The sequence below is a fragment of the Dromiciops gliroides genome, chromosome 4 (assembly GCF_019393635.1).
Source record: "Dromiciops gliroides isolate mDroGli1 chromosome 4, mDroGli1.pri, whole genome shotgun sequence".
Classification (NCBI taxonomy): Eukaryota; Metazoa; Chordata; class Mammalia; order Microbiotheria; family Microbiotheriidae; genus Dromiciops; species Dromiciops gliroides.
This window is the reverse complement of record NC_057864.1, coordinates 376,399,001-376,421,128: the sequence shown is the minus strand read 5'-3', so window position 1 is coordinate 376,421,128 and position 22,128 is coordinate 376,399,001. Positions and strand designations below refer to the sequence as shown.

The following is a 22,128-nucleotide window of genomic DNA, read 5'->3' as shown; positions in this document are numbered from 1 at the left end:
AGCTTTGGATATAGGAGCCCTGATGTTGCTGTCCTCTTCTGAGGGTGCACCTTGATCTTCCTTGTTACTAAAGAAACCCTATTTCTTGACTTTTAACTCCATCTTGAAGGGGGGCACTGTCCCAAGCTTTAGGGGGTCCAAGGTGTACGATTTAAGGAGAGGCACGTTTTCAGCTCACCTGGCCTGTGCTTGGGTCTGTAAAGAACCCTAAGCCAACTTGCTCTTCAACCAGGAAACAAAATTTTTATTCAGCAGGGTTGAAAGCTCAGGCGAGCCTGCACCCCTCCCACACCTGGGCCCACCACTCAGGATTGCTTCTTGGCTCCCAGAAGCTGAGGTAGAACTACCGAATTCTGCCTCAGCTCCAGCACACACCCCTGTAGTCTCCTCTGGCCAACCACTCAGCCCTTTCACCAGACCGTGAGCTAAGTTCCAGAAGATACCGGTGCTGCAGGTGATTCAGAGGCTCTCTAGCGCAGCCTGCCTGGGACTGGATCTGTGTTGGCGAGACCACAGGGTTGGGCTCCACTCCCACCCTGGTACAGCAGACCTCTCCTGCTGAACTTCTAAGCCTTCATTGGCTGGAAAATGGTCTCAGCTTGTCCTTTTGTGGGTTTTGCTGCTCCAGGAATTGTCTTATGTCATTACTTAGAATTTTTTGGAATGATTGTGTCAGGAGCTCTGAGCACTTACTGCCTTTCCTCTACCATCCTGGCTCTACCTCCAGAAAAGATCTTAAGACTTTTTCTTCTTGGTTCTTGAAAACAGAAGTAGGGACATTGAGTAAGTTGCAAAGAAGAAAAATATAGGCTTCATTAACTTGATCCAATACAGAGTCCATGTTGAAGAAGGATTCCCTCTAAGTGGTGAGGTTTTCCAAATCCTCTTTTTTCTCTGGTTAACATTGTAGAATGCTCTAAATGAGCCTTAAATGAGATCAAAAGTAAGAGTTTGGCCTAATTCACTTAGGAAAAACTAAGTGAATTAAGAGTGCCTATTGGCTAGATTATGCTAATGCTATTGAATGGACAACCTAATATTTATGTCTTGAACAACTGCTTTAAGTGGACAGTGACATGGGCCCAGATTTCAACAGAATACCTGACTTGCCTTTGGGAAATTGAATTGGTTTTTGAATGACTCCAAACTTTTTCTTGAAACAAAAGCCAAACTTTTAACTTAAGTGTTCTTTTGGCAATACTATATGACTCGTAAGTCATAGAACTCCAAAGAATTGAACTTTATGGTAACTCATAGGACAATAATAATAATAGCCAACATTTATATAGTGCTTACTATGTGCCAGACATTGTATTACATGCTTTACAATTATTTTCTTATTTGGTAAGCGAAAAGTATATGGTATGAGAATGCTGTGACATAATAAAAGTGGTTCTCTCTCCTCCCCCCCACCCTCCAAAGAACCAAAACATGTAGCAAGAGCAAGGAATGACCAGTAGATAGTCCTCATGTTATTTTAGGATCCTCATTATTTTTTTTTAAAAAGGTCCCCAGTATGTTGGGTGAACATCCCCGTGATGACGTTATAAAAGACTTGTTGAAGTATCACACCAGATGAGCAGTATTGGATAGGTTGCATCTTGAATGTTGGCTTTAACAAACAGGTCAGTGAGATAATGGGGAGTTGTAGCATAATAACATTTCCTAACAATCAGAGCTAACCAAAGAAGGAATGGGTTTCCTTAGGAGGAAGTAGGTTACCTTTCATTGGTGCTTCAATTAAAGGCTGAATGATCACTTGCCAGGTATGCAGTAGAGGTCATTCTTGATCAAGGGTGGTTGGACTAGATTCCAGCTGAGGTCCCTTCCATCTCAGATATTCTTTTATTCTGCGCAAGGCAAATATAATGGCTTATTAGAGGCAAGATTATGGTAAGCCCAGCTGTCCAGCCAGTTCTACAGCTCAGAATTTTTAAGTATGAACAAATTTTTCTAGCTCAGCTCCATGTTTGGCCTAAGTAGATGTTTTCAGTCCTTTTTTTCAATTTTTTTCTTACCTTCTGCCCCCTCTTCCTTCTGTGTCATTTGAAAATATATAATATGTTGGGGGTGCCTTTCTCTGTTCTGTGTTTTAGGAAACTTAGCTGGGGTTTCTAATATATTGCTACTTATAAATTAGAGGATATTACACCAATCTTGGAATTAGGCATTTATTATTAATTTGACTGCGTGTAAACCCAGCATAGAATCCCAGGAAGGAGGGGGCTGGGCAGGCCAGCCCTGGGGTAAGGTCTGGGAGAGGTGCTGCAAGAAGAAGAGGGGTGAGACAACGAGTGACCCCCCTAAGGATTTTATTCTCTCTCAGGTAGAGGCAGGTCACTGCACCTTGACCCAAGCCAATTGGCCAGTAACATTCAAGTCCATTGATTGGCATGACTTGAGCGTGGTCCATATCAAACTGAGCAGTGCCCTGCTGCTCAGGGTCTGTGAAAGACAGGCCCTCTGAGGGCAAAGCTTTTAGGTAGGTGTGGTTCAAATATCTATTGTCTCTATTCAGAGTCTAAGCTCCAACTTTACTGACTCTGGGCTGGCCTTAAAGGAGGTCAGGCAAAGCTCTCTCGAGTTGGGGGCGCAGTCTCTGGGTTGATCCAAACCCCATTCTTTTTCTTTTTTTTTTCTTTTTTTGCGGGGCAGTGGGGGTTAAGTGACTTGCCCAGGGTCACACAGCTATCAAGTGTCAAGTGTCTGAGGCTAGATTTGAACTCAGGTCCTCCTGAATCCAGGGCTGGCGCTTTATCCACTGTGGCACCTAGCCGCCCTCCCATTATTTTTCTCATCCTTCTCTCTCCTCCCTTTCTCTGTGTCTGGGTATACTACTTGGTTAATAGGAAATAAATATTCATTAATGCTTCACTATAGTATTAATCACAATCCACCATTGCTACCTAATAGGTACCAGGTATCAAATAATCACAAAAAATTTATTGAGTAAAATGCCAGTGAGTTAAATATTAGTCACTACCCTAAGTATGCTTTACTTAGAAACTTGGTATATTAGGATGAAGCTACTTTGGTAGTACAGTCCATCATCTCTAAATAAAGTCCTGCCTCGGACAGCTAGGTGGCACAGTGGATAGAATGCTGAACCTGGAGTCAGAAATACTCATCTTCCTGAATTCAGATCTGACCTCAGACACTCACTGTGTTATCCTGGGCAAATCTCTTAACCCTTTTTGCCTCAATTCCTCATCTGTCAAATGAGCTGGAGAAAGCAATGGCACACCACTCCATTATCTTTGCCAAGAAAACCCTAACTGGGGTTATAAAGAGTCTGAACAACAATAAAAGGCCCTACCTAAGCCATTTAAGAAAAATGGTTATCTAAAAATTCTCTTCCAGTATTGCATTCTTTTTTTTTTTTTTTGGGGGGTGAGGCAATTGGGGTTAAGTGACTTGCCCAGGGTCACACAGCTAGTAAGTGTGTAAAGTGTCTGAGGCCGGATTTGAACTCAGGTCCCCCTGAATCCAGGACCGGTGCTCTATCCACTGTGCCACCTAGCTGCCCCAGTATTTCATTCTTTTAATTCAGCAAACACATACATGATGCTATAAGTACTAATTAAATTCAGAGTGTCTAACTGAAATACCTCATTTATTTTAAACTGATTAAAAATTATGATGAATAATTATGTCTTTGACAGTAAAGGATCTCCCCCTGCCCAGATTTGGAGCCTCCAAGAATGAACAAGAATCTCGGCACACAACCTCATATTCTTCAGATACTGAGAATCAAGGTTCCTATTCAGGTGTAATTCCTCCACCACCTGGTAGGGTACAAGTCAAAAAGGGCTCTGTAAGTCATGATACCGTCCAGCAACGTCCATCTACAGATCAACAGGTAATCTGTAATGCATAAATGTAAATTTTCAGTTGAGATATTATTCATTTTTCCAGCAAGCATTTTTGAGACCCTGCTATGTGTATTGTTACTATAGTAGATCCAAAAATAGTACTATACAGTGCTCCAAAATTCCAAGCCATGAAAACTTAAAACTGCTCTAAGGCTTTTGGGGCACCCAAGTTTGGCTTTCATAAAACTTCGATATGGCCTTTAATGGTAATGTAAACAGTGAAGATGACATATAGAAAGATTGAAGTAAAGAGAATGAGAATGAACATGATACACAGAGATGGATGACAATAATTATCAAAAAAACATCTTTATTTGAATTATTTGAATTAAAAGAAACATATAAAAGTCTTCATGGAAATATTTTTAATATAGTAATTTTACATAATTATTTTTCAGTGTGCATCTTTTTCCTTTCAAAGAAATCTGATTTTATGGGTGGGGCAAACATCATATTTTTGAGAACTATAGCACATTTATTAAATATTTTAAAGGGAAAAAGGATTAACACTAAAAAATTTGTGAGTACAGTTTGGAATTTCAAGAGTTGAATTCTTAAATATCCCAATTACAAGTCATATTTCTTTTAGGTGAGGAAATATAAAAATAATATTTACTTATATGTTATACAGCACCCAAACTCTTGTATAGTTTTATTAAGTTATAGTAAAATAATAATTTACATGTTATAAGTTAACAAAAGTTTACACTATTGAAAAATTTATGGTTTGAAATGTTCTGGATGTTTTCACCAAGCATTTCACATTATAAAAATAACTTTATAAGCAATAATTTATCAGTGAGTTACTAAACAGTTTAACCATTCTTACTAATTTCTATGACTCTGATAGGTCTAAAAACCCTATAAAATAACTTTGATGGAGTACTTATGAAAAATGAGTGCAATCACTTAGGTGATAATACATCCAAAAGACACTGAAATATAAATATCAAATCTGAAGCTGTAAACAAAACAGTGGTTCTTAAAACAAATCAACTGTTGCAGAAAAAAATTGCATATGATAAACCCCACAAATAGTTTTCCATAATTAACCATTTTCTCGTGTTGATAAATGCTTATTTGTTGTGATTCAGTGGAATAAATTTTGTGTATTTTTACTATGTGAAAATCAGTAGCTGTGATTAAAAAAGTGAAACATGTTCGGAAGGGATACTCTGATGTTCACCACAAGCTTGACATCTCTCACCACTTAGTCAGATGGTTTTATTGTTCCTTTGGTTTAAGAGCAGATGGAACAATAGGTAGGAATTTTAGCTATGATAATCATATGGCTGCCACTTCCACCATGTTGTTCTAGGTTTTGTAAAGCACTGGTGATTGGCTCTTTGAATTTCTTATCCATTAGTCTCTTGGAAAGACCGGTAAACAAATGCTTCAGATGATCATTTAGAGAAGGCCCAACAACACCACTTGTGTACTAAAGCATTCAAACCATCTGAAAGGGTCAGAGCTGCCTTCAAGACAGGAATCATTCTAGGTAGCAAGGGCACAGTTTTTTTCCATAGCACCTTCAACCAAAAGTAATTCTTTAAAACCTTCTTTTGCTATAAATGTGTATGTTTGTTTAGTCTTTCTTAGACCTTCTGCTAAAGATAAGAGGATCAAATGGAAGAGTTTCAGGAAGACAGTGCCACTGTAATTTGTGTTTTACTGACCCACTTACCAACCAGGAATACCTCCTTTGGAGCAAAAGCAGAAAGGGGCAAGTGGCTGATCACTAAATGGGTCAATAGTTTAGGATTAAATTTATCACTTGGCAGAGAGTGAGATTTCTTTATAAAATCTGGAGAATTGTTGGAGGGTAATGACTTGTTTTGGTGTACTATAGATCTATGCTTTACTTGGGAACCTGATGACATTCTTTGTTCATAGGTCCTTGTCACTCTATTTTATCATCTGTAAGCATCCATGACTCTCTGATTTCTGCATTCTTCCTTCTTCAGGAGTGGTTGCTCCTGATCTCCAGGAGTGCAGACCTCTGCCACAGTCCTCTTGTCATATAGTTACTGGCACCAAATCCCTAAGTCCCCTCATACAGGCCTTGATCAGCCCAGATTCCCAGCCTGGGATCTTTCAGACCTGGTACCACTTGAGCCATCCCGGGCTACAGCAGATAAGATGTCTAGCTGGGGTAAATTATATTGAGACCAATATGGGATAGTTTAAGCCTTCCCCTTTCTTAGCAAAGGAGTTCTTGACCCTGGGCTCCATGAACTTGTTTTTTTAAAAAATAATTTGTTGGGGCAGCTAGGTGGCGCAGTGGATAGAGCACTGGCCCTGCATTCAGGAGGACCCGAGTTCAAATGTGACCTCAGACACTTAACAATTACTAGCTGTGTGACCCTGGGTAAGTCACTTAACCCCAATTGCCAAAACAAAAAAAAACAAAAACAACAAAAAAAATAATTTGTTAGTTTTATTTCAGTGTAATTTAATTAGTTTCATCTACAGTCATTCTTTGTAGTAGGATGGTAGATCTGGAGTCATGAAGACCTCAATTTAAATCTTGCCTCAGTGACCAGTTATATGATTCCTAGCAAGTCACTTAACTTCTCTCAGCCTCAGTTTCATCATCTGTAAAATGGGGATGATGATAGCATCTACCTTATAGGGTTGTTGCAAAGACCAAATGAAATAATATATGTGTTTTGCAAACCTTAAAGTATATAAATGCTTATAACATCACATCACAACACAACATATAATATATATAGTACATAATATACAGTATAACAAAAGGTATAATATACACATGTAATTATACAATAATTTTGATATATCATATTATGTTGCATGCAAAATAATATAATATAAATGTTTATACCTTAAAACATATAAAGTGTATAAAATGTGTTTTATTTATGTATGTAAAATATTCTAAGAAGAGGTCCACAGCCTTTGCCAGATTGATAAAAGTACCCATACTCAAAAAAGGTTAACCTGTGTTTTATTTTAAAATAATAAACATTTTTATTTAAAGTTTTGACTTCCAAATTTTATCCCTCTTTCTGTCCCCCTTTCCTGAGACAGTAAGCAATCAGATATAGATTATACATGTGCAGTTATATAAAACATTACCATATTAGTCATTTTGTATAAGAAAACTTTAATAAAAGGGGGAAAAATAAAAAAAACAAAACAAAACAAAAGGGGGCAGCTAGGTGACGCAGTGGATAAAACACCAGCCCTGTATTCAGGAGGACCTGAGTTCAAATGTGGCCTCAGACACTTGACACTAGCTGTGTGACCCTGGGCAAATCATTTAACCCTCATTGCCCTGCAAAAAAACAAAAAAGAAAAAAATGAAAGAAAGTTAAAAGTAGCATGCTCCAGTCTGTGTTCAATCAACATCAGTTTTTTTCTTTGGAGGTGGATAGTATGCTTCATTAGACCTTTGGGATTGTTGCTGAGAATAGTTAAGTCATTCACAGTTGGTCATTGTGCACAACGTTTTCCTGGTTCTGCTCACTTCACTATATATCAATTCATACAAATCTTCCCAGGCCTTTCTGAAATCATCCTTCTTGTCATTTCTTATAGCACAATCCTATATCACAGCTTCTTTAGCCATTCCCCAAATCATGGGCATTCCTTTGATTTCCAGTTCTTAGCCACCACAAAAAGAGCTGCTATAAATATTTTTGTACAAATAGGTCTTTTTTTTGGGATGTCTTTATTAACCCCTATTTTAAAAGAAGCCTTTTGAATCTAAGTTCATAAATATTCATAAGATTGAAGCACTCATATATAATGTGTTAGCATGATTACTTACATGTTTTTACTTTCTAGCTTGTAAAGAATTAATTGTTATTTGAGGTTTTTATGACCCCATCTTTTGACTAGAATTAAAAAAAAAACAACCTTGGCACACACTGGCCTGAGGCTCCACAAACTGCATGGTGCTCCACCCACTGGTTGTAGCCGTTGCCATGGCGCTGGCACCTCAAGTCATCACCACTCGCTGACACCTACATGGGCCTGGCAAAATTATAATGATTGGAAGCCTAATGAGAGCAGTCATGTGACTGTCAGGACGGCCAGCCAATTGGCTGGGGGCTGCGTGGGGTTTGCTGAGAATGGGGAGGAGAATTTGCCATTCTAGCTGGAAGCTGGAAGGCCACAGGAGTGCTGCTGTGTATTCTCAGCTGATTCCTGGGCAGTGGTGTTTTTTCAGGTTGTATATTTTTCCTTTCCCCATTTTATTTTCTTTCCCTTGATCCTACTGATCCTGTTTGTGTTGTTTTTTTTTTTTTTAAGTTTGTTCTTATTAAAAGAAATCCTGCTCTGTTTTGAGGGAGGCTGGCGGTCTCCTTCCTTGCCCCAATATTGTGGCAAACCGCTTAGCTAACACTGCCCAATTAAAAATTGGTCCCCACAGTTTTAACACTCCCCAATTAAAAATTGGTACCCATAAGCTGTTCATGTAAGTCTAATATTTTCAACTAAATTACAAGCTTTTTCTTTTGCCTGTCATGTTCCTTGTCACCTTATAGGTGAAATAAAGGTGATCAAGTTTCAAAAATAAAAATAAGATATAGTGGAAGTGTTATCCTGGACTAGAATGGTTTTTGTTCACCTGGAAGAGAGAGGATCAAATTAGAGGCATAGTGGAAGAAGAATCATAATTATTGGCCAATGGATCAAGTATTAAAGGTGTCAGGAACGATAAATTAATAATTAAAGATTTGACAAGTCAGGCATCAGTAGTAATTGGGAAAAGATACTATCTCAGAGAATTAGTTCAACATCAAGTTTCAGGTGCAGATGAATTATGAGTAGTTGAAAAGGTTAGACTGGAATAAGATCCAAGACTATAAATATAAATTCAAAAGTGTAATATAAATATAAATTCTGAGTTAAGTGCATAGCTAAAACTGTGACAGTAGTTTGTATTGCCAAGAAATTGTCTGTAGAGGAAAAAAGAGCTAAAAACGAGAAGACAATTTGGAATAATGTTATATAGGTATCTCCAGTTCATAGTTTATTTAAGGTGAAAATAACCAGTCTTGCAAGCTATCCTTTAGTGAGGCTAACACACCTACTTGATGACTATAATCATAAAGGAACAAATGTCTTCCCATTTACCTTGCAACAAAAAAGAGATTACAGTATACTGAAAGGGATTAATATTTTGCATAGTTTTAAATTTTAAAGCTTTTAAATAAGATATTGTCTCCTTTTGGGGGGAGGAGGCAGGGCAATGAGGGCAAAGGGTCACACAGCCAGCAAGCATCAAGTGCCTGAGGCTGGACTTGAACCCCGGTCCTCCTGAATTCAGGGCTGGTACCCCATTCACTGTGCCACCTAGCTGCCCCATTGTCTCCTTCTCATTAACCTTTCCCTAGCCTACCACTAATCCCCCAGTATGTTATCAGAAAGGAAGCTATTTGAAAAAATGCCTAACATTTGCGAAACCGAAGTCAATTTTTCACGTTAGGGAAATATGGATTTTTAAAAACTTTTTTTGTGGGGCAATGAGGGTTAAGTGACTTGCCCAGGGTCACACAGCTAGTAAGTGTCAAGTGTCTGAGGTCATATTTGAACTCAGGTCCTCCTGAATCTAGGGCGGTGCTTTATCCATTGTGCTACCAGCTGCCCCCAGATTTCTTATTAAATAAGCAGCTATATAGCTCCCTCCAAAATAGTCTGAAAATAATATAATATTTCCTGGTAAAGCAAAGAAATTCACAGGAAGAGTCTTCTAAGTTGTTTCTAACTTCCTACCTCAGTTCAGGGCAGTATCTGTGCAACACTAAAACATTTACATTCCAGGTGAAATGTTAATGAATCATTTGAATGCTTATTCTTTTGACAGAATAATGTACAGTGAGAAGACTCCAGAAACTTTTCACCTTTCATATAGATACTAGATAATAATTTTTTAAAAATCAGTTTCAAGGGGGCAGCTAGGTGGTACAGTGCATAAAGCACCAGCCTTGGATTCAGGAGGACCTGAGTTCAAATCCAGCCTCAGACACTTGACACTTACTAGCTGTGTGATCCTTGGCAAGTCACTTAACCTGCATTGCCCCGCAGCCCCCCCCCCCCCCCAGTAAGTTTCAAAATATAGCAGAGGTCAAGCTAGATGAGGAGAAAACGTAATTGAGTTAAGTAAACAATAAGTAATATAATAAGTAAATAATGACTTAAAAACTAAATTCCAGATGTTTAAGAGAATGGATGGCAAAAGAAATGGAGGGAGCAGGTTATATAAAAATTAAAATATTAACTTTTCAAAATAGATCTTTATTGATATTTTTTATTTTTACATCACCTAGATTTCTTCTCTTCCCTCCCAGAAAGTCATTAATTATAACAAATAATTTAAATAAGAAAAAGAAGAGGAAAAAAATTGGTGAAGATCAATAAATTGAAAAAAAGCTGCTACTTGGTTCATGTCTTTCAATGATTCTTTATATCATCATGTTTGTTATTTCTTATAGGCAGTAATATTCCATTGCATTCTTATATCACACTGTTTAGCCATTCTCCAATTGATGGCAAACTTTGTTTGTAGTTCTTTGCTACCCGAAAAGAATACTGCCATAACTTTGTCAGTGTACTTGGAATCCTTCTTTTTGTCAATAATCTCCTTGGAGGGAATGCTTGCTTGTCATTCTCTGCAAACTCTGGATCAAAGGGTATATGGATATTTTAACCACTTTATATGCACAATTCCAAATTGCTTTCAAGAGTAGTACTGACTCACAGTTTCATCAGTAATGCACTAGTATGCCTCTCTTTCTATAGCCCACTCTAACAATGACTTCCCATCTTTTATAATCTTGGACAATTTGCAGGATGTGAAGTGAAACCTTATGGATGTTTTGAAATAAATATATCTTATTTAGTGATTGGAGCATTCTTTCACATGGTTGTTCATAGTTTGCCATTCTTTTGAATAGTGTGCATTCATATCTTTTAATCTTTCAATGACTTAGTTATTGAGGAATGGCTTTCAGCCTTACTTATTTCTGTTAGTTGTCTACATATTTTGGATAACAAAACCTTTATCAAAGATATTTGACATAAAGATTTTTTTCTTCTTCCCTTATTCTAGATTCTTCAGTTTTGTTTGTGCAATAACTTTTCAGTTTCACATAATCAAAATTATCTATTTTATCTTTTATAACTGTCCCTGTCCCTTGTTTGATTTAAGAAATTCATCTACTCGTAGCAGTAAAAAGTATATGATCTTCTAATTTTTTATAGTACGATCTTTAATATTTAGGTAACATCCAATGTGAATTTATTGTGAGATATGATATAAGATTTTGGTCTAACCCTAATTTCAGTTAAACTTTCCAGTTTCCCCAAAAGTTGTTAGCAAATAGGAAGTTCTTTCCTAGATACTTTGTCAAAAACTGAATTACTAAGTTCCATTATTTCTGATTCTCTTGTCTAGTCTTTTCCAATGACACAATCTTCTATTTTTAACCATACCAAATAGTTTTAAGACTTGCTGCTTTATAATATATCATGAGGTCTAGAAATCCTATTCTTTTTCCATTCTTACCTTTTTTCATCATTTCCCTCGATATACCAGATCCTTTGTTCCTTTGATCTGTAAATTAACTCAAGTATTATTTTTTAAAAATATTTTTATTATATTGGCATGGTCCAATTTAAGACATTCTTTAAGTAGCACTTTGCAATTGAATCTATGTAAGTATTAAGTGGGGTTTTTTTGTAGATTGATTCCCAAATATTTTCTACTTGTTGTTTTGAATTGGATTTGTCTACTGTTGGCTCTTGAATTTTGTTATTACAAAGAAATGATGTTAGTTTGCAGAATGCAACTTTGCTGAATCTCTTATTATAATTGATGCTAAAACTCCTAAAGGCATAAATTATATTTTTAAAAATATCATAAAAGATCTAAAACCAAAAGCAACCATCAATATACAGTGAGGATAAACTAGAAGTTTTATTAGTCTGTATAGGGTATATTAAGAATGCCTACTGTTGTCCTTGTTATTTGAGATAGTTCTGGAAATGTTAACTATGACAGTAAGACAAGAGAAAGAAAATTAAAGATGTAAAGATAGGTAAAGAAGAGACAAAGCTGAAATGTTAAATTTTTTATGATTTGTTACAGTTCCTTTTTGTCTCTCCTTAGGAGTCCACATCTCCAGTCGTTTCACCCCAACAGTCCCCTCCAACTTCTCCACACACATGGAGGAAGCACAACCGCCATCCCAGTGGAGGAAATAATGAACGTCCTCTTGCTGGACCTGGGCCTTTTTGGTCACCTTTTAGTGAAGCACAAACAGGTACATATTATTAATATTGTGATTTATGTACTCTTAGGGTGTAAAGTGATTTAGAAAAAATGACTAGTGTTTAAGGGAGTTGGGTAAAAGAAAGTCAGTCTTTTAAGAAAATTTAGAATTTGGGGTTACTAAATTACATGCCTACATATAGCAGTTGGAATCACTATGAAAATTTATAAATGGATGAACGCTTCTTGCATTTTCTTTTACACTGAAATATTCAAAGGCATGCTGGTTTTTGTGACATTCTTAGGAGATAGAGGAGACTAGTATTTTCTTTTCAGGATGTTGATTCTCATCTATATAGCAGAATGACAATGTTGCATGAAAAAACAAACTATTTAGGAGATGGGATAACTTTTTTAAATGAACAAAATAATTTTATTTAAGAGGCTAATTATTTTTATTGAAATTTAAAGGAAGCTGTTGTGATTTCCATATTTTTATTTGTTATAGATTTATTTCTCCTCTTGCAGGTTCTTCAACTGGTGATGCAATGTGGTCTGGTCATTCTCCACCTCCACCTCAAGAAAACTGGGTCAGTTTTGCAGATACTCCACCAACCAGTACACTTTTAGCCATGCATCCTGCTTCTGTCCAGGTGTGACATTTTATTGGTATTGCATTTTATTTGCTTCATTTTAGTTGTTGCTACATTCATTTTTTTTTTTCATTCTTTGCTATTGCTGATTTCATAAGTAGAAGTTCACTGTTTAGTAGAGAACAGTAATCTGTTCTATACCCTTTTCTGCAACAGTCTAGTTCTGCTGGAATGTTCACTAAAGGTTTTGGCTTCATTTAAAATAAAAATTTTCTAACATTTAAAGAGAATTTTTAAAAGTTTCCCACATCTAGGAATATCTTTGCTTGGCTTTCTTAGCATATTTCTCATAACTTTGAGTTGCATACATAATTATCATTTCTATCCATTTATTTCATTGTGCAAATAAACTGATAACCTATTCGTCATAAATATGTGGTTTGCAGATTAGTTTGAAGCTTTTGATGTTACAAAATTCTACAAAAAGTGTATTTTACTTCCAAGGACAAGTAGTCTAGAAACGAAGGTCCATATGGTCATTTAGATAGATAACATACTGAGGAAAAAATGTTTCATTACAGGACCAGACAACAGTACGAACTGTAGCATCAGCTACAACTGCCAATGAAATTCGTAGGCAATCCAGTAGTTATGATGATCCCTGGAAAATAACAGATGAACAAAGACAGTATTATGTAAATCAGTTTAAAACCATTCAACCTGATCTAAACGGATTTATTCCAGGTGAGTTGCTAAAAAACAGAAATTATTATAGACATGGCAGGCCCTAGTCTCAGTTTCATAACTTCAGGCACTATTTCAAAGGGTTTGCAGTTGTCAAATTTGGACAATATATAAATATTTTATAATTCTTAACTTGGTATGGCTTATCTACAAAGGGCTTATACTCAATTGGGGCCAAAAAAACAACAACCTAAAAACCCAAACTCTATACATTTTACTATAAAGAGCACTCTCCCAATAATAAAATGTCTTTTTATACCTCACATTTTTGTCCTTAGTTCTGTAAGTTTACAATCAACATTAAACATCACTGTTTTAATATTTCAGGATCTGCAGCTAAAGAGTTTTTTACAAAATCAAAACTACCTATTCTTGAACTTTCTCATATTTGGTAAGTGTGGTGTGTCATAGTTGGGCCATATATTTTGTTTCAAAAGAGTTTTCCAACTGGTAGTCTTTCAGAAAACAAATAACATAGTAGACTGTCTACCTTAAAAAATCCAGTGACACCCAATATTAACTCATCAGAACCATTGACATCTTTCTAGAACAAAAACCATAAAAAATAGTGCAGAAGCATCTATTCTTACTTTCCAGAAGTCTAGAATCCATAAAGCTGTACCAATTATTTCATATTGCCAACATAATGCTATTGAAATGCATGGAATTAAAGCCAATTTGCTCATGCATGGTTGAGTTGATCACTTTTGTCTCTGAACAAGTTTGTGATAAGCCCCATACTAAGACATGGGCTTAAACACAAAACTCACCTTCCATCACAGACATACAGTGCTATGTGTTTGAAACACAATCATTGGATGACTTGTTCAGAACAAATTCTTTTTGAAAAAACTTTGAAGATGAAAGTAGAGTATATCAGATTAAATGACACAATATTTTCTTGTAATTTAACTGTATTTTTCCTGAGAGGTTTATTGTACAATAATATTGTAAAATTGTAATGGTACAACTGTAAATTCCAAATTTTGAAGATAAAAGCCAGAACCTATAAATGAATCATATTCTAGTATTGAATTTCAAACTAGAAATTTTAGTTGAAACAGGTTATGTTTATTTTTAGAGCATTAATTACTGATTATTTTTTGTAACTAAATTTTCTCTATGCAAGTGTTTCCTTATTGAGAAATAAAATAACTGGGAAAGAATTTGATCATTATTTATAATAAAGTTTATCTTTTAGGGAACTGTCAGACTTTGATAAAGATGGCGCTTTGACACTGGATGAATTTTGCGCTGCTTTTCATCTGGTAGTTGCTAGGAAGAATGGTTATGACTTACCTGAAAAACTACCTGAAAGCTTAATGCCCAAACTGATTGATTTGGAAGATTCCGCAGGTAAGATGGATAGCTCAAGAAAACTGCTGTTTACCTTTTGATAAACTTTAGAAACTTTATAGCCATTTCAAGCTTAATGATTTATTTGAGGAAATTTTTTGAAATATAAAATGCCATGGGCAATTTTCCTCTAAGTAGCAAAGTTGTCTTTTCTGCTGATTCCAAAGAAATCTGGAAATTTAGAGTTTGGTTAAATGATGAGTTTGGTTTTTGTTTCAAAGGTAAGCCAAAAAGGGTGAAGGGTATAGTTTAATTCTTGTACTGTGAGAACCTTAATAACATGTATACATAGCTTTCTTTATAAAGTATATGTGAACCTATGATTTCCTTAGAGTTATATCTTTAGATATTATAGAATTTTAAGTTCCTCCTATATGGATTAAGACCAAATGATGATGTTTGGTGTTCCCCTATGAATGATGAGGTATTCTTCAAAATAAAATTAAAACCCTGAAATAAGCTCTCAGCGAGACAGTACATATGTGGAAAGGTTCCTCCTGTAGCCCAGAAGTTACAATTGGTTGCCTTTACTGCTGCCTATTTTATGAGTAGTAAAAGGCATGAAATTTTTTTTGTTGATAAGATCAGAATCCTTAGATTCAAGAGTACTAAATTTCTTCTAGCTTTGCACATTACTCATGTGACCGTGGGCAAGTTTTAAACATCCCCTCTCTGTTTCTCCATCTGTTATATGGGTCTGAGACCATTTTTCTAATAAGTCTTGGTTTTAGTTTTGAAATCCTTGTGAAACTTACCATTGCATATATACGAATATTTAGGCTAGCACCTGAAAAGATCCATGATTTCATTGGTGTGTTTATTTCTTTGACTAATTGTTCAAAACCCTTCTATATCTTAACAGAAAGTTTTCATAAGGACAAAAACATTCATCATTTACTGGGTAGTTCATGGTAACAAGACTGAATTTAGTCTGGTTCTTGGATGTTGGACATAGTCTCACCCATATTTTAAACTTTTCCAGCTTAATAGGATGATTTGGAGCTTGTGCTTAGCTGGCATAGTCTTTAAGGACTTAGTTAACCTCCCCGTGATAATGATGTATTGAATTATAACTTTAATGTAGGTATATATAAGATTTCTTTATTGTGTGTATATGCGTGTGTGTTTCTTTATACATATTTCATTCACTTGTAAAAAGCCCTGGTGGTTCTTGCTCTACTGAAGACACATTAAGAAGTATTGATTGTTGGTATGATTCATAGATTATATCATCTGACTGTAAATTAGCTAGTTATAAGCACCAATTATAAATTAAATCCCATTTAGTACATCACTTGACATTATAAGGTCAGGCTGTCAAAATTGTGTGTAAACTGTAGAGTAAGGATGACAATTTAGGGCATGATGGATGTGCCGCTTGACTTCAGACATTCGAAAGCCAATAGCATGGTGGGGCAGATTGACGTCTGCTCAGAATAATCCTAAACTACTGTGTGTAAATTTGTAAAGTTTTCTAGTGTACCGTCATTTCTTGGGGGTATCAAAATTCATCAGTCTTTTATTTGGCTTCTAGATTTTGTTTTGTTTTTAAGATAATTTTTCTCTGTTCTTGTTTAACCTTAATTTCTGTACTGACTTTTAGGACTTGGCTGATGAATTATATTACTCAGCACTTTTGACTTTCTTTGAATTTAGACTTGTTCAGGAAATAGGAAGTTTGGATTTACTGACAGTTTGACTGCACTATTAATTAACCGTATTGAAATTTTAAGGATACACTGAGAGAGTCAGATTTTTTTTTTTCCAGCATAATAGATTTGCTTTGGAACTCATTTAGTGCAATATTTTTATAGGACACATTCAGATCTACCTTGTTTTTTCCTCTTGTTTCAGAAATATATTTGAAGTTTTGATTCTGGCCTCAAGACATTTTTGAGTACTATTAAAAATAAACTGCCTTAGCATAAGAGAATTTCCTTTTATCTTGCTATCATAGGTCTATGGAAACTATTATAATTTTAAATGTCCTTTGAATATAGAAATTACATCATATGTAATAGTATTACAACATTAGAATCCATTATTAAATTCCGTTTGAGAAATATTTTATGTGTAATGCATTGTACTAGATGCTGTAGAAGATAATAAAGATGAGGAAAATACAGTGCCTGCCTTGAAGGAGTTTGCAGTCTAGTTTAGGACATCAAATATATTCAGTACTAAATCTATGTTTTATTTGAGAAATACAAAGTGCTGTGAAGTTAAAAAGGAGAGAAAGATCTCATCCATTTAAGTGTTATAATCATGTAAAAATAATTGCTTAATTCTTTACATATTTAGTCTGATTTCATGAACACCCAAACATTCTCTGTGATAGACCACCATTTGCAAGTGGGCAGTTTTATTTGTATTTAATTCCTGCTACCATCATGCTCTTGTTTTGAGTTTGTGGTTTAGAACTTTAGAGATTGGTTGTTTTCCTATTAGGCACTACTGTTCATTTTGTCAGCTGCCACCAAATGATTTGATTTTTACCTTTGTAGACCAACAAGATAAACTTTCTTCAGACATGGAAAGTAATAGGCTCATATCTGCTTCTATAAGGATTTGTTGGTGTCAGAGTTAAACAGAAAACAAAATAGTAGTACAATTAAAAATAAAAGAGTCCAGACCTAAAAGAAACATAAGTAGAAAATGCTATCAGGCTTTTAATATAAATACTACAATTGGACATGAATTTGACTATTTAGTTTCCTATTAACTAACTCAGAAAAGGGAATGTAAAACTTCACTTAATATTCTGGTAACTTCATATAGGAAAAAAGAATCACAGTACATGAGTTATTCTTTAAGGCTTAAGATCAGAGCTAGTTTTTTATGTTGAGGATTTTTCCCTTCTAAAAGTGATACTTTAGGTAGATAGAAGATAAAATATGAACTTTGCCTTGAGGCACTTAGGGTTTATTTTAAATTTGGTGACCTAATGGCAAATCATGCTTTTTGAAATCATATTAACTTTAGTGGATTAAAAGAGTACAGTCTGTTTTATACTACAATTTAAATAAGCCAGCAAGTATAATATCAGGAAACTAAGTTCAAATGGTGGGCATTGTCAATGAATAAGACGAAGAATCACCATCAGTCAATTAGGGTTATATAGCTTTAGGCTAAGGGGTATATAGCTTAGCATAGTCAGGAGGAAGAGGGATGAAAGGCAGACTTCTAGGATATTTTAGGATCTTTCCAAATAGAAACTAGTGATAATATTTCTGTCAGGAGCCTTTTGATTCCCTAATTTTACCCTGAGTGAGTGATCTTGTCTTATTTGATGCAATCATTACATCTGAAAAGTAGGTAAACAGCATGCCAGTGTAGTTATACTGTGTTATCTCTTCCAGCGCACTCTTTTATACATGGAAAGTGCCTTTTGAGTAAAAGCGCTCTTGGGGTTGGCTTAAAAAATAATTTAGGATCATACTCTTCTTTTTCAGCCCTGATGCTCTGTGATGATGTCAGGGGCAGAACAGAACCAGCAGGAGGGAGGCAGGGTTGACACAGTGTTCCAGCAGGAGGCTAGGTTGGAACACTGCATCAGGTAAGAGTAAATTTACACCCCTGCCTCCACAAGGATAAAGTCTTAAGGACTAACTTTTATATGTGGATATGAAGCTGTAATTTGCTGGATCATACATATGAAACAAAGTTGATGAAGGTGTACATTCTTGTCAAGCCTGATGCTCCTTCTCAAATGAGTGACTGCCATCTTATAGTAGGAATGAGCTTCTTTTCCAAATGTACTTTACTGCTTTTCTCTTACCATTCATAGTTTTATGCCAGAAGTAGGAAACAGGCTAAAAAATTATCATGTGGCTTTTGTAGAGGTACATAGCTGATTTCCGGTAGGACTAATTATTTAGGTGGTATGGGGGATAGGGGAAAACAAATTGTATTGCACATCTAATAGATATATACACTTAAGTGAATGTAGAGACTAGGTCCATACTATGCTATCCCTAAAGGTGTAAAAGTTGAGTACCAGAGTCTGCTATAATATAGAGTAGCTCTTCATTGCCCAGAGTATCCTAATAAAGCTAAAAGATAACAGTAAACTTGAGCCTATAGTCTTGATTCTAGATTAAGTGAAGCCCTTAGGCCTGCCTTATAGTAGAGAAATTCTTTAACCTAATTCTGTACCGGTTCTGATCTTTCTGCTTATTCTTGAATCTAGGTGGAGCTAGAATAGCTTTGCTTTAAATTGGCCTCTTTAAAATATACCAATTTTTTTTTTTTTTTTAGTGAGGCAATTGGGGTTAAGTGACTTGCCCAGGGTCACACAGCTAGTAAGTGTGAAGTGTCTGAGGCTGGATTTGAACTCAGGTACTCCTGACTCCAGGGCCAGTGCTTTATCCACTGCGCCACCTAGCTGCCCCTTGAAATATACCAACTTTTAAAGTGTCATTGCTGTTCTGTTCATATCCCTTCCTTCAAATGTCAGCCTGCTTTTTAGTATCCTTAAGACCTTCTTCAATTGTCAAGTTCCTATTAGAGAACCATTTCAGTACTCTTTCAAGGTATAGGTACTACTGCCCTCTTTCCCTGCCTCCCTCTCCCTTCATACTTTTATTCATTGGAAAAAAAATAGGGCTAAATTTCTTTCCATTTCCAATATCAGAATATCCCAAAAGTAAAGTAATGCTGTTACTTTGTCACAGTAAATAAGTTTTGCAAAGTGTGAAAGAAGTGTTCTATATAGTCATGGTGTCTTATAGAACAGTGCCTAAGGCTTGCCTCATTTTTGTTGTTTCTTTACTACCCCCGACACTAGTAGTGGTAAGGCAGGACCTTTACTGAGAACTAAAAGGACTGAAAAGGGAAAAATATGGTCCTAATGTTTGAGAGGTAAAAAGAAAAGGGTAATGGATTGAAAATTAGAACTTGCCGTCCTATGACTGCAAGGACAGAAAATTGGGGTGGTGAGGTGGAGCCTTGTGATGCTTTGAATCACTATATTTCTGATATAACACCAAAAAGGAGAGTGTGCTCTCATCAGCTGTTTAAAACACAACTAATTTAATTCTAGAAAGATCCAGTAAATGAAGGAATTTAGAGAGGCAGAATTTGCATATACTTTGAAAAGTCAAAAACTATGTCCAATGCTGCTTTGTATTATACAGCAGACTTTAACCAATTATAATACAGCACAAATTTTAACAAATACTCTTTTCTTTTGATGGAGAAACTGAGGTACTATGGTTTACATGACTTGCCCAAGATCACATGGCAATATAGTGATAGATCTGGGAATAAAGCCTAAATTTCCAGATTCATGACCCCAAGTCCTGGCCACTATTCATGCATGTTTTCTTAATTTAGCAATTATATATTCTTTTAAACTGTTGGGATGCATTCAAGGACATATAAAACAGGAAGAGTAAATTATTTATATTGGTCAAAGGGAATTATAAATAATGTTTTGAAAAGTTTAATCTGAACATAAAGAAATTTCTTATGGGACTACCCTCCATTATTGGATTGTGAAGAAAATTACTGATTATTTTAAACTGAGCATTATTCATAGCAATAAGGAAATTTCTTATGGTTAAAGAAGGCTGATAGCTCATAAAATGCTTGAGAAAATAATATAAAATAGCTTTATGAATCTGTGGCTTACCAGTTTAGTTGGTTAAGAACTATGTAGTGAGTCGAATTCCCATCCATACTAGTTAACTTTATTCCATTCCATGGCTACAGACTTAACCCCTTAAATTATTGGCTGTCTTGTACAATTACACTTTTGGTAACAACAGAGAGAGAGAATGTGGATGAGTCAATGGGAATTCATCACTTCATCACTTCTAGGAAAAACAACTTGAGGCATGTGCCTGATTGATAATGGATAAATAGCATTGTACTATTAATATACTGTTCCTTCTTCATCACTAAAGAATTTGTTTCTTTTGAAAATGGGCATTTTGCTATTTTAGGAGCTTTCTCCTTGAAGTTCCTTAATTCTGAGATCATAGAACATATATAATTTTGTGTATGTGTATATAACAGGTGATTTTATGATTTCAGGTAAAGGCAAAGAATTAAATACCAAGTAGTAATATTGTTTAGAAATTTTTAAAATCTATCCAAGGAAGATGAGATGAGAAATACAAACCATATAACATGGTCATTATGTAAAAAGTATTGGTGGGCATTTTTTAAATTCAATATTTCCAAAATATGGTGTCTGATTTGTAGTTTTGTTTTGTTTGAATTTCAGATGTCGGAGATCAGTCAGGTGAGGTAGGTTACTCAGGGTCTCCTGCAGAAGCACCTCCAAGCAAGTCACCATCAATGCCATCATTAAACCAGACCTGGCCAGAACTGAATCAGAGCAGTGAGGTTAGCAAAGCTTCCCTTTTCTTTGATGTAGGAATATTTCCTTATTAATTCATTTGTAGACGACTTATAAAATTAAGCAAAAATAAAAAAGGAAAAAATGAGTACTTCAGATGTTGAGTTGTTAGGTACTTTTCTTCATTCTTAGAAGTGTTAAGCAAGTTATTTTTGATACTGTCATAAAATCTTAAAATCAAAAGAAAATTTAGAGGTCATACTAATATCCTATTCAATGAAGGCATCATTTCTATAACTCAATTTAATATATAAGAATAGAAACTGTCTTCTGCAATATGTAGTATTGAATAAAGCATTTGTGTATGTGTAAAATTTTAGAAAGTTGGGACAGCTGGGTGGTGCAGTGGATAAAACACCAGCCCTGGATTCAGGAGGACCTGAGTTCAAATCCAGCCTCAGACACTTGACACTTCCTAGCTGTGTGGCCCTGGGCAAGTCACTTAACCCTCATTGCCCTGCCCCCCCCCCCCCCCCCCCCCCAAAAAAAATTTAGAAAGTTTTCTTTTTGAAGCAGTGAGATTTTGATTTTTATTGAATCATATTGTACTCTAGGGGTTGGGGAGTGGGGTTGCAGGGGAACATGAATAACAGAGGATAGGGTAGTCCCAAGCTGTGATTTCATAAGTGAAATTTTTCTCCAATGCAGACTGGGAATTTATATGCAATTTATAGTCTTAAATAGTTGCCTAGGACACTAATAGCATAATTGGCTTGCCCTTCATACAGTTGTATGTGTCAGAGACAGGACTTGAACCCAGGTCTTAACTCCACGGCATAGCCTTCTATCCACCAGGCCACTATGCTTTAAATTAATATAATAACTCATTATTTGTGACACTTTAAAGTTTGCAAAGTGCTTTTCATACATGATCTCACTTCAACCTCATTGCAGCCCTGTGAGATGGAGAATGTTAACTGGCTTGTCTGTGGTCATATGCTTGTGTCAGAGGCAGAA

The 22,128-nt window shown here is 35.7% G+C and overlaps 1 protein-coding gene and 1 pseudogene across 5 annotated transcripts in view; one reads left to right on the top strand and one right to left on the bottom strand.

Annotated features, from left to right (window-relative positions):
• REPS1 (RALBP1 associated Eps domain containing 1) overlaps nucleotides 1-22,128 on the top strand; it is a 100,021-nt gene that overhangs the window by 36,501 nt on the left and 41,392 nt on the right. For 4 of the 5 annotated variants that reach the window (XM_043962743.1, XM_043962741.1, XM_043962740.1 and 1 more), the window contains 7 exons: nucleotides 3,663-3,859; nucleotides 12,013-12,166; nucleotides 12,643-12,767; nucleotides 13,289-13,451; nucleotides 13,779-13,842; nucleotides 14,653-14,807; nucleotides 21,037-21,158. In XM_043962743.1, the coding sequence (XP_043818678.1) occupies nucleotides 3,663-3,859; nucleotides 12,013-12,166; nucleotides 12,643-12,767; nucleotides 13,289-13,451; nucleotides 13,779-13,842; nucleotides 14,653-14,807; nucleotides 21,037-21,158 (980 nt within the window). The remainder of the gene's footprint in view (nucleotides 1-3,662; nucleotides 3,860-12,012; nucleotides 12,167-12,642; nucleotides 12,768-13,288; nucleotides 13,452-13,778; nucleotides 13,843-14,652; nucleotides 14,808-21,036; nucleotides 21,159-22,128) is intronic. The other variant, XM_043962742.1, reaches the window with a different exon arrangement.
• Nucleotides 5,113-5,846, bottom strand: LOC122725566 (annotated as a pseudogene).